Genomic DNA, 15,795 nt, shown 5'->3' with positions numbered 1-15,795 from the left:
GTAGCACGTCGGGCTGCCTTGCCAAGCAAAGAACATGATGGTCTTGTCGCGGCCACCACTCTCGCTCACGAGAAATCCTCCTCGGTGCCTGGGCGCGTGCCTGGCAAATACCAAGTAGCCCGCAAGCTGGCTGTTCGTGGCTGTCTCGACTCTCTAGGCTGCTCCACCCCCCTCCCCACCTCCTCCACTGTTGGAGCCACTCGTCTCATCTCCAGTCAAACCCTTTTCAACCTTATTGTTATTGCTCCCTCATGGCCGCCAAGTAACTAGGCTGCGTGTCAACCGGTGCTCGTGCTCCCGTCCACCCACCTCTTTGTTTTTCCCTTGCCTCCGTCCGCCGCCTGCCAACGTATCGATCGATGCCCGCTGCTGCGAGCAACTGTCCCAACCAGTAGTCACGAAGCCTGACCAGCCTGACCGGATGCACAGGTCCTGGCCACCTCCCTGGCCATCATGGACCCGGCCCCGGATGCTGGCCAGTTTCGAGTCGATGCTGTCGATACCCGCCCTCCCGCCTTGGGCCACCGAGACCTGGACTCGGGGCACGACGTCGACCGCCATCACCACCAGCACCACCTCGCTGGCACCCTTTCCCTCCCAATTCCACCCCAAACCGAGTCCTTCCCCTACACTGACCGTGACCTGCGAGCCAACACCCACGACGACCCGTCGGAGAGCCACCAACATGCCCCTCCGCCCTCGATAGACCCCGACGACTTTTACAGAAAGTATCGCGGCCTTGACGGCAACAGCAGCGCAACAGATCTTCTTCCCATGGCGACCACCTCGGCTCCTCGCGCGCCCTTGCAGTCCAACGGAGATGGGACGGCTAGTCTCAAACACTTGGCGGCCGTCTCCCCTACTACTCGCAGTTTGCCGCGAGCAGACTTTCGCTCCGTCTCGAGTCCCCTGGACGCGACAGTATCTACAAACACAACCTTTGCCAAAACGATGCCGACCGGAAAACCGAGTGTAAAGGACCTCAAGAAACGATTCGATCAGAATGCCGTCGCCGCTGCCTCTGCCATCCCTCTTGCTCTTGCTAGAGTAGCTCCTGTTTCGAAACCTCCCAGGTCTGGGAACAGTGCGTCGGAGCATGCCACTCGCTCGGCGACCAATCCAGAGACACGGCAGCCGCCTGCCCTTTGCAAAAGCATCAGCGACGTGACTGGATCGGCGTCATTGCCGCTGCGACAATCCAAGTCTGTGATTGACCATCGTACTTCCACGAGCTCGCAGTCATTCGCCAGTCGCGTTGGCAAGCCGTTCAACTATGCAAACGGGGGGAAGCCATCACCTTCAAGGCGATGCCATCACCGCCAGATGCCTTCTACCTCGTCTGACGGGGGGCAGCCGAAGCGTCTCCTATTTGGCGAAGTTCTACCCCATCATGACGACGCGTCCGCCCTGGGTTTTGGCATTGACGGAACGCGCCCGCGGAGAACTTCGGAGTCCAGCGTCCAGCATCGCAGCACACACAACCGCACCCCTTCTGGCCTGGGTGCTGAGCCAGTCTCGCCCCATGCTTGGTATCGCGATCCTCCATCCCAAAGAGACGCGACCCCTCGCTCCTGTACTTCGCGCTCTCGGCCACAGCCTCACTCCCGCGCTCATAGTGACGACGGCTCTTCGTCACCGTCGTCGCGGGCCACTCGAAATGCAAGATCTACATCCTCGTCACACTCATCCAAACTTCCCGTCTCCGTCCGAAAGTTCAACGCGCCGAGCAACTCTACGAGTCCGTCCTCCACTCGCTCAAGTTCCCCGTCCACACTCAGGAGGTATCAAACAAACGGCAGGCCGACCGCGAGAACAAGCCCTGTTGCTAGCCGGGTCAAGACGCCGACACAAACCCGGAAGCCTCCTCCACAAGGGCTCGTCACGTTGAGCGGTGGCGGCGGCAGCAGCAATAACTCAAGGTTGCAGGCATACATCACTACGCCTGTTCCAAAGCTTTCTCCGACCCTGCGCAGCTCTCGGCCTCGACAGCCTGTTTCAATCGCCAGCACGACCAGTTCCACGATGAAAGAACCTGATGAGGCACGGATGATGAGCAAGTCAGGAGAAGCACCCCCGAGTCGTCGCAAAATTTCCATCGGTCCCATCGATTTTGCACAGAGAAGAGAGCATATTAGGCTTGCTTATACCAAGTCGATTCGTGAGAGTGAAGCCCTCGAGGCACGGCAAAATGCGGCTGTCGAAAAGAGACGACAGGAAGCGGATGACGCTGTTGCGAAACAACAACACTTGGAGGCTGCCGACTCTCCCGAAATCCCCAAATCAGGCGACTCTGTTGCCGCATCCAGTGCGGCCTTTGAGATTACCACGACCGATCCTGTTCAAAGTGCCAAACCTAGCATGCCCGAGGCGGGCGACCGTGCAGAATCGCCAAAGCCTTTGCCGGGAAGGCCCCCTCTAACGATTTCCACTGACAAAGAAACAACAACCGCGCTTTCACCAGACTCGCCGACCCTAGGGCTGCCAGGGACCTTCCCTGATCCAACATTACCACCGATCATCAGAGATGGGCGGCCGCTCTCAGCAACGTCGGCGACTTCAGATACGACCGAGTTCGACGCCGAGCCCCAGACGAACTTACCTGTTCAACCACAGTCGAGTCTTGGCATCTCAGTTGCTCTGATCAAACCTCCAAGCCCCCAACTAGTGCAAGATTCAGCGCTCCTTCCGCGTACCATGACGGAATACCAATATCCGTTTGACGATGAACCCGAAGACGACTCCCCGTTACGAGCATCCCCGAAGCTACCAAAGCTACCAGTATCCGAACTCGACCGTGATCTGGCTGTGCCAGGCTCGTTTGTGGACGATGACGAGGAACCAAACGGCCTCGGCATCAGCTCATTGCAAACGCGAGACACCGCAATTGCGCTGGTACCAGATTCTGATAATCAAGTGATTGCAGGTGGTGATGACACCCAAACAATGCCGTTCCCGCGGCTAGAGGTCCAGGAGGATAACGACTCTGACTGTCAGTCCGGCTTGCACCACCTTGGGATGCAGACGAGTCAGAGTGGCCGTCAGGATGATGACAATGATGATGCAGCTACAAACACCGGCACGGAGGAGACTGACGACCGTGAACACCACGACGTTCATGACGGACAATTTGGTGGTCATGACGTACGATCCCACGGGACATCAACGTGTGCGCCATCGGAAGCTGGCACTTGCGATGACGTGAGCTATTCGGGCTCTGATCAACAACAACACCGGGAGGCATCGCTCACGGGCCATTTGTTGATGCCCAATTCGAGATACCAGGACGAGCGATTCAATAGGCAATCCGCATGGACAGACCTTTCCGTGGATAGTACCGATCCCTCGGATGTCTTGAGGTCCCCCGCGGTGCCCAGCAGCCGTGAATCACCGGCCTTTGGCAACGCAAAAATATTTGGCTCCAAGGCTGAATCGCCTCCTAATGATGCGCATCACAAAAAAAGACTGTCGGAACTTGCTTATTCGGAGGATTCAAGGCGGTCTTCAACCCGATGCCATTCGCACCATTTGCCAGAGGTTGACACGGGAGATGGCTTCTCGGTCCCTCCCCATTTGACATCCCCCCAAACAAGTGACCAAGCCTCTTATGTTCCATCGCCGGCACACGAACCGCCTCCCATCCCAGCCTCCCTGCCGGGATCTGGCCTCAACTCGAGAACGTCGAGCGCCTTTTACGACCAGGCCCAATACGAGAGCACCCTACTCGACTCTGAACGGGGAAGCGACGAATACATGTCGCATGCCGGGACGTCGCGGTCCGTCGACTCGGCATCGCTGACGACTACCGACCAGTACGTGAGCACGCAAACACCAGCAGATAGCGACACCAAGTCGCTCGCACAGGACGGCGAGGAGCTTAGCGACAAGGATCGACACCGTCTCTGTCAAAGAAGAAATGTCATCAAGGAGCTGGTGGATACCGAGGCTGTCTTCGTACGCGACATGAACATTGTGGAAGAGATATACAAGGGCACTGCCGAGGCGTGCCCCAAACTCGACGGAAAAACCATCAAGCTCATTTTCCGAAACAGCGACGAAATCATTGCCTTTCACACATCGTTCCTCGCAGAACTCAAAGAGGCGGTTGCGGATGTGTACATTCCCAAGGGAGCCAGGAAGACACTGGGGGATGACTCGCGCAAGTCAACGCCGAGCCTCGCTGCAGCATCGGGGGAGCCGAACGATGCCAAGGACCGCTCTACTTGTCTCGGACCGGTATTCAAGAGAAACATGGAGCAAATGAAGATGGCACATGAAGGCTTCCTCCGTGCAAGTGATCAGGCTGCCAAGAGACTCATCCAAATTCAGCAAGACCCCACGGTCCTGGTTTGGCTGAATGAGTGCAACGAAGTCGCCAAGGACCTGACTGCAGCCTGGGACCTGGATTCTCTCCTCATCAAACCCATGCAGAGAATCACGAAGTACCCGAACCTCATCGTTACGCTTCTGCAACATACGCCTCAGGACCATCCTGATCGAGCGGCCCTGGTGGAAGCCAAGGACACCTTGGAACATGCCATTGTAGAAATCAACAAGACCAAGAAGAACTTCGAACTCGTCGGACAAATTGTGGGCAGAAAAAGAAAGGAATCAGACGTCAGGGCCGGCTTCGCGCGGGCCTTTGGCAAGCGAGTCGACAAGCTGCAGGCATCCAACAACAACCGCCCGGAAGAGGATGCAGACTACGCAAAACTCAACGAAAAGTTTGGGGACGATTACCTTCGACTTCAGGTCGTCCTCCGAGACGTTGAATTTTACACCAGGCAAGTGTCGGCCTATGTTCACGAGTTCCTTCAGTACATGTCGTCGATTGAGCTTGTCATGCGGCTTCAGCCTGGCAACTACCCAGAGATCGAGAGCAAATGGGTGCAGTTCAATATTTCCGTCCGCGACCTGGAAAAGCTTGCCTTGGAGGAGCATCTGGCGCAAGTCCGCAAGCACGTCATTGAGCCATTTGAACATGTCATCAAGGCATATGGCAACCCGTCGTTGGCCATGAAGAAGAGGCAGAAGCGCCGGATAGACTATGAGCGGCTCGAACAGCTAAAGCGAAGCGGCAAAAGCCCCGACCCCAAGCTGAAGGAGCTTGTCGAGCAGTACGAGGCGCTGAACGATACACTGAAGAAGGAACTTCCGCAGCTGTCGGCTCTGACGGAAAAAGTCGGCAACATTTGTCTTGGAAACTTTGTGAATATCCAGGCGAAGTGGTATGCCACCTGGAAAGAAAAGATGAAGACGGTCTTGCCGGGCTGCGGCGACATGCCGGACCTGCAGTCTGTCGTGTCTACTTTCCAACAAGACTTTCCACATGCGCACGACCAGATGTCGCAGATTGGCATCCTCAACCCAGCAACCTGGGGCAGAATGTCACAAGCAACCTCTGTGAGCGCAGACGACGTGTCGTTGCGAGCAAGGAGTCGGCCCTCCGATGTCGAGTCCCGAAGTCGCGGTCAATCGTTGAACGGCGACGTGGCGCCAACGCTGCCTGCGCCAGATTTTGGCGGACGACGCAGCGGCTCATTTACAATGTCACCAGGCTACGCCATGGCGGTCGCCGGGTTCGGAATCGGCAACGTGCCAAATTCGCATCAGTACGATTATCGTGACTACTACGCCGGGATTCACGCCAACCAGGCAGGGCCCGCTTCTCCAAAGTCGGCCGAGATGGCCAGCAGCTCACGGCCGGCCGCCGTCAGCAGTGCGGTTTCAACAAGACCCAGCACTGGGCGTAGTTTCGAGCCCGGATCGGTGCGGCAAAGCTCGGACTCGGCGGCCGTGCAACATCGCGACTCCAGCGCAACTTACGGCTCGACCTACACACCCCAGGCCACTCAACGGGAACCTCGGCGGATTTCGAACCTGTTCCAGTCCGCCCTTCCAATGTCGGACGGCCCAGATGATGGCGGCAGTCAACGAGCATCGAGGGCGTCATCCCGCGAACGCAGCCAGACTTCAGACGGCTACAACGTGCTGTGGTTGGCTGCGTCGCTCTTTGAATTCAATATCTCCACCACCAAACACGAAGCTGGATATCCGTACTTGACATATCAAGCTGGAGAGGTAAGGGTTCCACCCCGGAGTCGCGCGCATCGGACTTGCACGATGAGTGCGTCCATGGAAGCTAACGTTGGGTTCCTCCCCAGATATTTGACGTCGTGGCCGAAAAGGGCGAGCTGTGGCTAGCGAAAAACCAAGACGACACAACAGATCAAGTCGGCTGGATCTGGTCGAAGCACTTTGCAAGACTGGCTGATTCCTAGACAAATGGGAAGAAGAGGAGGAAGCGATTTACCACAGGAGCACAGGACGGACACAATGTAACAGACGACGAAATATTTCCTCGACCACCCCCCCACAAAACGGCAACTTGTCCAGGACGGCGTGGCTTTTTTGTTTCCTTTTGACTTTTTGAAGTTCTCACGCGAAAAGATGGGATTTTTACTCTGCCTCACCCTCAACAAGGCTTCTCAGCAGCTTGGTACGGGGAGAACGACGACGCGTCCTCTCTCTTGTCGCAAACAAGGGTTCCTTGTATCAATTTTTTTTTTCATTTACATTAGCGAAATGTCGTTGTCATTTTTTTTTTCGTTACTTTTGTTCTTCTGTCGAATTCTTTCCAGCTTCTCCCCATCCGGCCATTAGCACGCATGCAACTGACTCGCACGAGGTGCATTTTTCGCTGGGCAGAGACATGGAGAAGGCACATGGGAGCCCGGCGTTTGACGAGGATACCAAAAGGGCAAGGCAGGGCTGGGGAGCACTGTAGAATAATTTGAGGCGTTTTTTTTTTTCGCACAACTTGAAGGGCTGGGAAGACGGGCGAAGGAATGGAAGCTGGAAGACAGATGCAGAATCAAAGAGACCAGATTAAGATACCAACAGGACGATTTGTACGAATACAAATGCAATAAACAGCTTCATTTTTGCGTTGCGCCGGACAAGATGTGCAGCGGCGTACTCGGTACTCGGTACCCTGTTTCCGTCCAGCGCACATCCGGCGCAGTCAGTAGACGGCTGAAGGTCGATTGGCTTGAAGGCGTCATCTCTATCAGTTTATAGTTACTCGGTGCACATGAATGACGTTGAGTTGCGGAACCACGCCGTTTTCAAAGCATGACGAGCCGGCGTTTGGCGTTTGGCGTTTGGCTGTGTGGCTGTGTGGCTGTGTGGCTGTGTGGCTGTGTGGCTGTAGCTGCGCCAGCCGACGCGAGAACGTGAAAAGACTCACTCTCGTCCCTGGTCTCTTCCAGTCGTCCGTTTGCCTTGTCCTCCTCCTTCGCACCAGCTGCACGGCGGAGCAACGCTCTTTAGCATCGTCGACCCCCAAATGGCACATTGGCAATAGCCCAGAGTCCCGGGCCACACCGCAGGCAGCGCGACCGCTGCGCTGGGGCACGACGAAATATATATTGTCCTCCAACATGGCCATGGCCGGCTTGCTGGGACAGCCGTCCATCAAGGGCCGCTCAGAGGCCATGCGCATGGTGCTGTTGAATTTCTGCACCGTCGGCATAACGTGAGTACCCGCCCGGCCCGTTCGTGGGCCTGTCGTCCGGTGCGGCCCAGATGTTTGGGCGCGCGCACAAGCAGAGGGCCTTGAGGTCGTTGACACGGCGGGCAGGTTCACATGGGGCATCGAAATGACGTGTAAGTGCGGTGCAGCCCGTCGACGGCCCGAGGTCTCGTCGTGTCCGTGTCCGTGTCCTGATCCTGACCGCTTGTTCCCTCCTCGCCTTGTTGTAGACTGCACCCCCTATCTCCTCAATCTCGGCCTCACCAAGTCCAACACGTCGCTGATATGGATTGCCGGCCCGCTCTCCGGCCTCCTTGTCCAACCCGTCATCGGCGTGGTGTCGGACGAGTACACATCCAGGTGGGGGCGCAGACGGCCCTTCATGGTTGCCGGCGCACTCGTCGTGTCCGTGTGCCTCCTTGTATTGGGATTCACAAAAGAGATTGTGGGTTTCTTGTTGCCGGACGAGGAGCTGGCCAGGGGGCCGACGATTGCGCTGGCCGTCTTGTCCCTTTACGTCTTGGACTTTGCCATCAATGCTGGTGAGCGCAGTCCCCGCCGTTGAGGGGCAGAATGTTGCATTCAGGTGCTGACACACGTTGATAGTCATGTCCTGCTCGAGGAGCCTGGTCGTCGATACGTTGCCGTTGGAGAAGCAGCAGGCCGGCGCGGCATGGGGTAGGTGACTCTGACGGCCGCCGAAACGTCACGGAGAAATTGCTCATGCCATCACAGCAAGCAGGATGAGCGCAGTTGGCCAAGTCGTGGGATATGGTGCCGGGGCCTTTGATCTCGTCCAAATCCTCGGTACCACCCTTGGCCGGTCCCAGTTCCAACAACTGACCCTCATTGCTGCTGCCGCCCTCCTAGTCACAACAGCGACGACGTGCTGGGCCGTCCAGGAAAGCGTCCTTGTGTCCGGCAACGATCCCATTTCCAAGCCGCAGCGCAGCCTCGGTGTGCTGCGCCAAATCTATCACACCGGACGCCACCTCCCACCTCGCATCGAAGCCATCTGCTGGGCGCAGTTCTGGTCCTGGATCGGCTGGTTTCCCTTCCTATTCTACAGCACCACGTGGGTGGGTGAGACGTACTTTCGGTACGACGTCCCCGCGGGTGCGAGACACTCGGAGGATGTCCTCGGTGAGATGGGCCGTATAGGGAGCAAACCGCTCGTCATGTATTCCTTCATCACGTGCACGGGGGCTTTTGTCCTTCCGCTGTTTGTCAGGGCCCCCGACGAAGACGTGTACACGGCTCGGCCTCCTCGGGCTGTAGCCCGGCTTCTGAAGCGCTTCGAGGATGTGAAGCCCGACTTGCTGTCCACATGGGTCTTTGGTCAGGTCATGTTTGCGGCCGCCATGTCTCTTGCACCGTTTGCCACGAGCTTCCGCTTCGCCACCACCCTCGTCTGTCTCTGCGGAATGTAAGTCCAGGACCGCCGCCGCTCCCCAAGAACTCCAGGACCATGACAGTCAATGAGCAGCGGACAAGCATACTAACGGCCCACGTAGACCGTGGACCATCGCCATGTGGGCGCCCACGGCCCTCCTCGGCATCGAAGTTAACAAACTCAGTGGCCGTCCCAGCTACAGGCACCTCGCCAACGACCCTGACATGGAACTCCGTGCGCTGGACCAGGGCGATGCGCCGCCCACCTTGTTGGGCAATGGGACTGAAACCCCGTCATCATCGTCTGGCGAGCTGTCGGGGATGTATTTTGGCATCTTCAACATCTACACCACCATCCCCCAGTTCTTGGGGACGTTGATGGCTACGGTTGTGTTTGCCATCCTGGAGCCAGGCAAGAGCCGGGAACTGGGCGGCCAGGATCCGGCGCCGAGCAAGGATGGCCCGAATGCCATAGCTGCGTGTCTGTTCGTCGGGGCCCTTTGCTCCGTGGTGGCGTCCTTTGCGACGCGGAGGCTGAGGAAACTGTAGTCTAGAAATCGCAAACTCGCAGGATTAATGGTGGACGGATGGCGTTGGGTTGGACCTCGGTGTCCAGCGCTGCAATCACCAAACGCCCTGTATATTTCTTATTTGACTCGACATGTAGCATCCCCGTCTCAGTGTTCGCTCGTGCGCGCGCATGGACAAATTCACTTGTCGCTCTCCGACACCTTCTCCCACTCGTCCTCGGTGCTGACACTAGATTGCGTCTCCCCGCCAGACGAAGCCTCCAAGTTGTTTGCCTGGCCGGCAACGCCGCTGACCCCGCCTCTCTTTCTCAGCCTCTGTCGGCCCTGTCTCGCCGTGCTTTCGACCTCGGTATCGCTGTCGTCCCCTCCCTTGTCGTCCGTCGCGTCCTTGTCCTCGGCCGTTGCTCGCTCCGCCTCTTGCTGCTGCCTCGTTTGGGCCACGGCTAATTCGTTCGCGAACCAGTTGATCGAGTACCAGAGCCCCGCGCACAAGATGGACAGGACGACAAAGTGTATGCTTGTCGTGGCGACGAGGAGCCCGAGCAAGACGATTTGGAGCGCAGCAAACGTGGCGTTGGTGGCCTTGAGGATGGTGGGTGTTGGGCCGGGCACGAAGATGGACTCCCAGAGGCCGGCGATGAAGGAGGCCATGGTGCGTGGGTATGTTGCCGCGTTTTTGTGATTTTCGTTGGTGATGTTCGGTTCGGAGCGCGTCGCGAAGGAGAGCGTGGCACGTACTCTGTTTGCTTGGACGGTGTTCTTGCTTGGCTCCCCTTTTTTTTCTTTTTTTTTATGGTGAAATATATCTATATGAGCTCGGGAGGAGGGTGGGGTAATCGCGGCGACGGCTGGTGCCCGTGACTTGTCTGCTGTGAGGTGGCCAATGAGGTTTCCTTGTGCTATCAGCTTCCTCGCACATACGTAGGTATTTTGACAGTGTCGATGTTTGGAAATGGGAAAAGGTGTCCCTCGGTCGCGGAACACGTAATGCGGTCAAGTTTCATGGTGGCGTGTCGCGCGGTGGATGCGGCTGCTGAAGCGCAAAGCGCCCCGCGCTGCCGTCGAGCCAATTTTGACGATGCCCAAGACTATGCCGTCATGCACCTTGAGGCTGAGCCTGACGATGCCCAAATCCAACAGAGATTCCGGCCCGGCTCTAGGGTAGTGTCAAGCCGTCTTACTGGGTGCCGCGGCTGGAATGAAATTGAATCTCCGGCGTCACGCAATAACCCCCCCCCCCGAGGTTATAACATTCTCACCTTGGCGGTGATGAGTCCACCAAGAGTCGGCCAGTGCTCATCTGTAACAGACTGGCAGCTGGCGGTTTCAATACCGTGCCGGACGTTCTCTGTAAATGGCGCATATGCGATCAAAGGGTACCTGCTTTGTGCCACCCCATCCGACATCCCTTACTCTTCTTCGGGGCTTCTGACTTGGATGCTGCGACTCGGACGACCCCAGGTGCACAGACAGCCTCGTCGTCTTCCCCGTAGCTGCTCGTGCTTATCTTTCGATGCAGGATAGGGCCGTGGCTGATTCCGAAATCACCATTGTGGCTTCCGGAGTCTGGTTCGAGTCTTGGCGGCAGAGCCCTCGATTTCCTTGATGCGCTTCGTACCACAGACACAGAGCACACGTCCAACACCCCCGACGATGGCGAGTAACACGGGCTGCGGCCGACCAATATTTGACTTGTCAACGCCACCTGCTGAGTGAGTTGAGGAACTACGCGTCTTGGTACTTGCGAGGGGCGTGTTGAAAGAATTGGTCTAGAGTCAGCGCGTGGAGCTAGCTTTTCAATCTGACATGTGCGAACTGGATCCGATGCATGTTTGAAGCCATTGCCCTCGATGTAGTAGCTCGGCCCGGTCTCTGTCCCCCGAGGTTGAACGTCTCGCTCCACAAACTCGCCGGCATCCGAAGTGCTTATGGAGTTCGGGCTGACCGAGACCTTGTGTCGATGGAGAGACATCACGGGCCCGAGCTGGCTTCCATTTGTATTCTGCACGTTCTGATTTGCAAGTAAGCTATCCGACGGTTCAAATGCGGTACGGCCAGAGGCGAACTCCCAGAGTCCGAGGCGCGTCACGGATCCCAGCCCTGTAAGAGTTAGACTATGCACAGTATAGACGTGCCAAATAAAGTGAAATGAATGTTCCGACCAGCAAATGCCATCTGAAGGAAACGTTACCAAGTGGTCTGTTCTTGGGACCAACAAGACGGTCGTTCGGTCCGTCTTCTACCAGTGACTGGAAATGTCTCGGTGCAGAGACAGACACAGTAGAGCCCAACAAGAGGTCCTTGACTCCTTGCACTCGACCGCCACATTTGAACAGCCCTGTTACTTCGATCTTGGCGTCCTATGATTCACAGATAAGATCTGAGGTGGATATTTACGAAGAAATTTGATGCTGCCGATGGCCGTGCCGAGGTAGGAACAGGCATAAAATCCCCCCTGTGCACATGGTCAGACAAGCCAGCTCATGCCTATGTAGTTATAGGAACAAGAATAATACCTACTGCACCAAGCGTGGTAATTAGAAACTTCATCCCTGCCCCAGCTTTGATGTCGTAATTTCTGGGTTTCTTCCATGTTGGTAAAAGAGGAAAAGCCCGCAAACCAACCAACATCTCACAAGGTGATCTCTACAAGTAGCTGTACCAGGCGCCAAAAGTTTACTCCCCTGGACGACGGAGTTGATTGTCAGATTTGAGGCTGAAAAGAATGTTTCCAAGCTACCTACACGAGGGCCGATGTCCTTGACCTAGCATCGTTATATGAGTGTACGATTCCAAACTTGGGATCCCCCTTTGCAAGACATTGATAACCAAAGTCTTCCTTCATGGCTCGATCTCTACCGCATAACTTGACAGGGTCTATTGGAGGGAGCGAGACTAATAGCATGGGCAACATCCCGTGACTATAAAAAGTCCCGACCAGCACAGGCGGGCATGATTGCCTATTGCCCTCGAAACATTGCGAAAATGTACATCTCCGGAAAACACGAAGCGACGCAACGAGCGCAACATTCAGTCTTGGGGTCCCAATGCCTGCTTGAGTTGGTCCGAAGCCATCAGTATAGCTGGTTGTACTACTCAAACTCTCCAACATTTTCTTTGGAAATAAGCTTCCTCGTAACACATTGAACGCGCCAGGCTGTGCGGTTGGAAGAACTGCACTGGTGACCGGTACTTATTCGTGGTCGATGCACACGAAAATGCTCACAATCCGCATAAAAAGTGGCCGTGAGAAGAATCATCCCGCAAAACGAGCAGCATGTCATATTGTGCAAATCTGTTGGATGGCGAAATGCATGTTGTCGTCTTTCTGCCCATGATGAACCCTCGGCTTCGGACTATTCACTCGTCCTGTACCTGACATCAGGCACTGCGGTCTAACGCCAAAGCCATTGCGGCACAACTGACACTTCCATCAGCTAGACCTCGAAGAAAAAAGGGAAAACCCCTGGCATAAAACCGAAACATCCATACTTCAACCCCTTCGAGCATCGATAGGCATAGAGCAGCATGGCCGTCGAACAAGTCAAGTGAGTCTTGAGCTACTGATAGGCTCCTTCCGCCAATCACGGAGATTCTTAATCAGGAAGCGAAATTTCGTCCTCATTGGGCAAATAGAACCTGTATATTTGCGTCTTGCGTCGTGATGAACCATTTGCCTGCGGGGAAGAGGGGGTTAAGTGGCCGACCTCTATGAACGGGCACCGGCCACGGCACACGAACCAGACAGTTGGCATATCTATTAGTCTCAGCGCAGGGCTCCAATCCCACCGTCTCTCAAATCCGGCCTTGAACACTGGGCCATTTATGTGTGTTGTTGCAAAAACCGGGCAAATGTGAGAGAAACGGTCGAAACATAAAGCATAGATGGTTGACCAGCTTAGCCGTGATACTTCGTACTGTACCAACGTCGTCAAATTCAACCCGCCGTAGTGCGCGGAAGAGTTCTTTCAGAGCCAATGAGGGAGGGACTGATACCCACGAAACTCCTCCGTACCCAGTCAAGTGTAATGTTGTTCCTTGCGACATGATAGGCCGAAAGAACGAGGTCTCCGTAGCTCTCTACTGGACAAGTTGTATTATACAGCACAGCCAGTGTAGCTCTCTGGGGGCAGATCCACACCTGCATGGCTCGACAGGGTCGGATGACAGATATGGCCATTGTTCCAGGATGAGAAGGGCGGCTGGCGGCCATGGGTTATGTATGGGGTGGGGATGGGATCATTGATGGCCGAAGGGAGGAGGGGCGTGGACGAAATTGCTCAGCGACAGCCGGCACCGCTCCGTCCAAAGGTCAAGTTGATTGATGCTTCGATTGGGGCCGCTGTCTAGAAGCACGCTGGTGTGATATGGCCCTGTTGTTGACTGGATCCACGGAGACCCAGCGAATAGCCCATTGTCGACTTTTGGGGCCGCGAAAGACCGAAGACAGCTTCAAGATGCTATTAGCCATTATGTGATTTAGACGCCGTTTTGTACGTACGGAGCATGTCCGAAGCCCTTGTGTGCTTCCACGACAAACTGTCTTGGTTTTGCGCGGTCAGGCGGCGGGATGGTAGCAGTAACTGGAACATCTGACCTGGATGGATGTGCTTGGGATTTTCGCCCCTTTCCCATCATAGGTCGGAATCAGGTCTCGAGTCTAGTTTGTGAAATGTCAATACGTGGTCAAGTACCTACTTGGGATCTCTCGTGGGGATACACAACTTTAACGCAAGTCAAAAATCAACAAGCGCCAAGTAAGGTCGCACGAGCTTGAGAGCCATTGAGCAGACTGAGCGTCGAATGAGCCGTCCCATCGTCTCGTCAAGGTCAGATCAGAATGGGCAAGCTCCGTTGGTGGAATTTGGGTTGAAATCCGTAGCGCCTCGCGCCTTCCCCAACGTTGGCTGAGCCTGAAAGGCAGGTAGGTTTCAATGAGTGGATGAGTCAGCGAGGCTAAAAAGCAGCAAACCGACACAATCCAACTCACTCGAAACCGCTCGCCCCGTCTTGTTGTGATTGTCTATATGCTGACCACGTCCGACACCTGGCGGAATATCAGGCTCAACTAAGATGCAGTGGGTGAGATGTCCGCCTCCAAGCGGCAAGCTGCGGAGATATTACCCGTTACTCCGACGGCCAACAGTCCCGGGTGCGTTTCTGTTACCTGATTAGCGACGCTCGATCTTGGCCCGAATCTTTCGGCTCCGGCTGTCCGCATTTCTCACATGCTTGCGATTATCGCCCTTTGCACTGTCCAACTGGTATCGAGTCAAGCCCGAGCAGCAGAAGCCCAGAGAATGCGTGCAACCACCACCAGTGCAATGGATACGAGCCGTTGGGAGGGAGACTCGGGGGGCTCGGTGGGGCCCTTGTTTACGGAGGCGTTGGAGATGCTCACAGCTACGGCCATGCTCTAGCCCATGGACCACGAAATACAAGGCTAGGACTGCGGCAGGCGTCCAGCATGAGAGGTGGAGGCTGAACAGGCCAAAGCCAGCCACACCAGGGCCGCCAGCACCCAACACCGTGACAGCCTACCAATACCAATACCAGCTCCCACCTACGGACGGATTGGCCACATCGTGATGTTGGCATTCCTCTTGCTAGGCCTTGGGTACACTATGGGCCCTATTATGTCTATAAGGAAACCATTTTCCTTCCTCACGAGCTTTGCAAAGACTTGTTTCGACGCTGCCGCGAAGTAGGCTTGCCTTGACCAAAATTCTTCAACTGTATAACCGCATACTTGATGCCTTGTTGGTGTCATTGGCTTGCAACATCGTCACGTCACTGGCTCGAAGGCCCAACCAACACGGCGGTTTATACTACAGTACATGCTGCAGAAGACTGCCCCCTTGACCACTGCGGTCATATCCGTCTGCGATTGAAAACAGCCTGACAGAATCTGGTTCCACCAGGCACTTGGTAGAAGGGTAACAGGGATCCCGATCCTGCTATCTACGATAGTGCCACAAGAATTCCCGTCTCGGCGCCCAGCATTTGGACATTTGTGTTCGGTCCTGCGAATGCCCAAAGTAATGAATGGTAAAGCGGGTTCCATGTTTTCAGTTGCCAATGGCATTGTATCAATTCAACCGAAGCCGTTCGTTCTGGATTGCTCTGGCACAAAAATATCAAAGACACCAAGTTTCCCGAAAGCGAACGACCGAGAGTCGAACAGGAAAGCCCCGAGGGATTGGTGGTGGTGGTTACTCAAGACCACCGCAAGGCGAGCTGACTGATAATTTTCAGTGGCCCCAAATGCCAGGCTATGTATATACCTGGCTCGATGTCAAAATTCTTCGGCTCTCGTCTCACCCACCTGGTCCAATACCCTGG

At 55.7% G+C, this 15,795-nt stretch overlaps 3 protein-coding genes across 3 annotated transcripts; 2 read left to right on the top strand and 1 right to left on the bottom strand.

Moving 5' to 3' along the window:
* Positions 1-453: 453 nt before the first annotated feature.
* MAM_01784 (Dbl-domain containing protein) lies at positions 454-6,278 on the top strand (the record flags this gene model as incomplete). The annotated part of the gene is made up of 2 exons (XM_040820583.1): positions 454-6,078; positions 6,162-6,278. 2 exons carry the CDS (start codon positions 454-456, stop codon positions 6,276-6,278), a joined length of 5,742 nt encoding a protein of 1,913 aa, XP_040680926.1.
* Positions 6,279-7,439: 1,161 nt separating this feature from the next.
* Positions 7,440-9,472, top strand: MAM_01783 (sucrose transport protein; the record flags this gene model as incomplete). Its single annotated transcript, XM_040820582.1, has 5 exons — positions 7,440-7,534; positions 7,640-8,073; positions 8,138-8,209; positions 8,267-8,957; positions 9,046-9,472. 5 exons carry the CDS (start codon positions 7,440-7,442, stop codon positions 9,470-9,472), a joined length of 1,719 nt encoding a protein of 572 aa, XP_040680925.1.
* A 161-nt stretch (positions 9,473-9,633) lies between these two features.
* Positions 9,634-10,104, bottom strand: MAM_01782 (Endoplasmic reticulum, protein Pkr1; the record flags this gene model as incomplete). The annotated part of the gene is made up of 1 exon (XM_040820581.1): positions 9,634-10,104. The coding sequence occupies one exon, from the start codon at positions 10,102-10,104 to the stop codon at positions 9,634-9,636; it is 471 nt and encodes a 156-aa protein (XP_040680924.1).
* Positions 10,105-15,795: the final 5,691 nt, after the last annotated feature.

Source organism: Metarhizium album (assembly GCF_000804445.1).
Source record: "Metarhizium album ARSEF 1941 chromosome Unknown scaffold_3, whole genome shotgun sequence".
In the NCBI taxonomy this organism is placed as follows: Eukaryota; Fungi; Ascomycota; class Sordariomycetes; order Hypocreales; family Clavicipitaceae; genus Metarhizium; species Metarhizium album.
The sequence above is the reverse complement of the archived record's forward strand: the minus strand, read 5'-3'. Positions and strand labels throughout refer to the sequence as shown.